Source organism: Aureococcus anophagefferens (assembly GCF_000186865.1).
Source record: "Aureococcus anophagefferens unplaced genomic scaffold AURANscaffold_15, whole genome shotgun sequence".
NCBI classification, from domain to species: domain Eukaryota; class Pelagophyceae; order Pelagomonadales; family Pelagomonadaceae; genus Aureococcus; species Aureococcus anophagefferens.
In genome coordinates, this window is record NW_008705575.1 from 126,572 (window position 1) to 128,229 (window position 1,658).

General features: G+C 80.5%; 1 protein-coding gene across 1 annotated transcript in view; it reads right to left on the reverse strand.

The window, feature by feature from the left end:
• Positions 1-1,340: 1,340 nt before the first annotated feature.
• The window catches only part of AURANDRAFT_65479 (hypothetical protein), a gene marked incomplete at both ends in the record, with an annotated part of 17,704 nt that continues 17,386 nt past the window's right edge, over positions 1,341-1,658 (reverse strand). The window contains one exon of the mRNA XM_009040574.1: positions 1,341-1,641. Coding sequence (XP_009038822.1) covers positions 1,341-1,641 — 301 coding nt within the window. The remainder of the gene's footprint in view (positions 1,642-1,658) is intronic.

The window sequence follows — 1,658 nt, forward strand, 5'->3', positions numbered from 1 at the left end:
GAGAGCATCGATCCGTCCAAAAATCAGCCGAATCGACTTCGATTTGACCGAGCTAGAGAATTCTCAAGTTTGGCCCCGACGTCCCAGCTCACTGGTTGATTTGCACACAGGTCGTCGGCGCGGCCGCGGCGCTCGGCGCGCTCGAGGGCTCGCTGGACGCGCTCGGCGGCGGCGGCCGCGTGGGCCGGTCCCTCGCGCGCCGCGCGGCGGCCGCGCGCGCGGCGACGGAGGCGCGGCTCCGCGAGCTCCTCGGCGCGGCCCTCGCGGCGACGGACCGCGACATCGCCGCGAAGCCCGCCGCGGGCCTCGTCTGCGGCCGCCTCGTCGAGGCGCCCCTGACGCTGCCCGAGCTCCTCGGCGCCTGCGACTCGCTCGGCGGCGCCGCGGGCGCGCGGTTGGCGGAAGAATGCGCGGGCCGCGTCGCGGCGTTCGCGGAAGCCGCCGTCGCCGTCGGGAGCCGCGAGCGCCTCGTGCGGCGGTCCGGGCCCGGCGGCGCGGTCGTGCTGGCCTGGGACGACGGCGACGCGAACGAGGAGAACGCGACGGCCGAGGCGCTGGCCGTCGGGCGGGGCGCCGCGGTGTTGTCGTTCGTCGCCGACGCGTGCCCCGGCGCGGCGCGGTGCGCGCTCGACGCGCGCGTCGCCGACGCCGTCGTGCTGCCCCGGCTCGTCGAGGCCCTCGGCGCCGCGGACGACGCGCCCGCGTCGCTCCGCGCCGCGGCGGCGGACGCGGCCGCGGAGCTCGAGGCGCTCGGCTACGGTGCCGCGGCGGCGCTCCCGGCGGCCCTCGACGGCGCCGGGGCGAAGCGCGCGGCCCGGGCCAACGCGGCGCTCCTCGAGGCCGCGCGCGACGCGCTCGCGGGCGACTGGCACAACGCGGTACCCGCGCCGCCCGCGGCGTCGCCGGGCCTCGGCCCGGGCCCGGGCGCGAGCGTGAGCGCGCCCGTCGCGGCGGCCCTCGCGCCCCTCGGCGACGCGCTCGCCGCGGCGGCGTCGGCCGACGGCGGCGCCGAGGCCGCGCCGCGCGCGGCCGCCGTCGCAAGGGTGTTTGGCCTCGTCCGCGCGGCCGCCCAGCTCCGCGCGCCCGGCGCGGGGCCCCGGCTCAAGGCCCTCCTCCGCGACGACTGCCTCCACGCCGCGCGCGTCGCCGCGGACCTCGCGGCCGGCGACGCCGCGGCCGCCGGCGACGCCGCCGCGCGCGTCGCGCTCGCGGACCACGTCGCGCCCCTCCTCAAGCTCGCCATTTCCCTCGAGGCCTAAGCACCGACCTCCGCCCCCTCCGAGCGCGGTCCGAAGCTACGCTGCGCTGCAGGCGGGGGCCTCGCGCTTTTGGGGAGTCGCTCAGTCGCCGACCCGGTCCGCGTCGTCCGCGGCGAGGAGGAGCGGGCCGCCGGCGTCGAGGTCGACGAGGCAGTCCTCGACGAGGACCGCGGCGTCGTCCGCGGGCCGGGGCGCGAGGACCGCGCCGCCGTCGTCGACGAAGCAGTCGTCCGCGAGCCGCGGGAGGAGCTCGCCGCCGCCGAGGTCCACGAGGTCGTCGACGAAGCGCTCCGCGCCGAGCCCGCCCAGGACCGCGGCGGCGTCGAGCGCCGGCGGCGCCGGCGGCGCGCCGTCGTCGTCGTCGTCGTCGAGGCTCGCGCGCCTGAGCGCCGCGGCCGG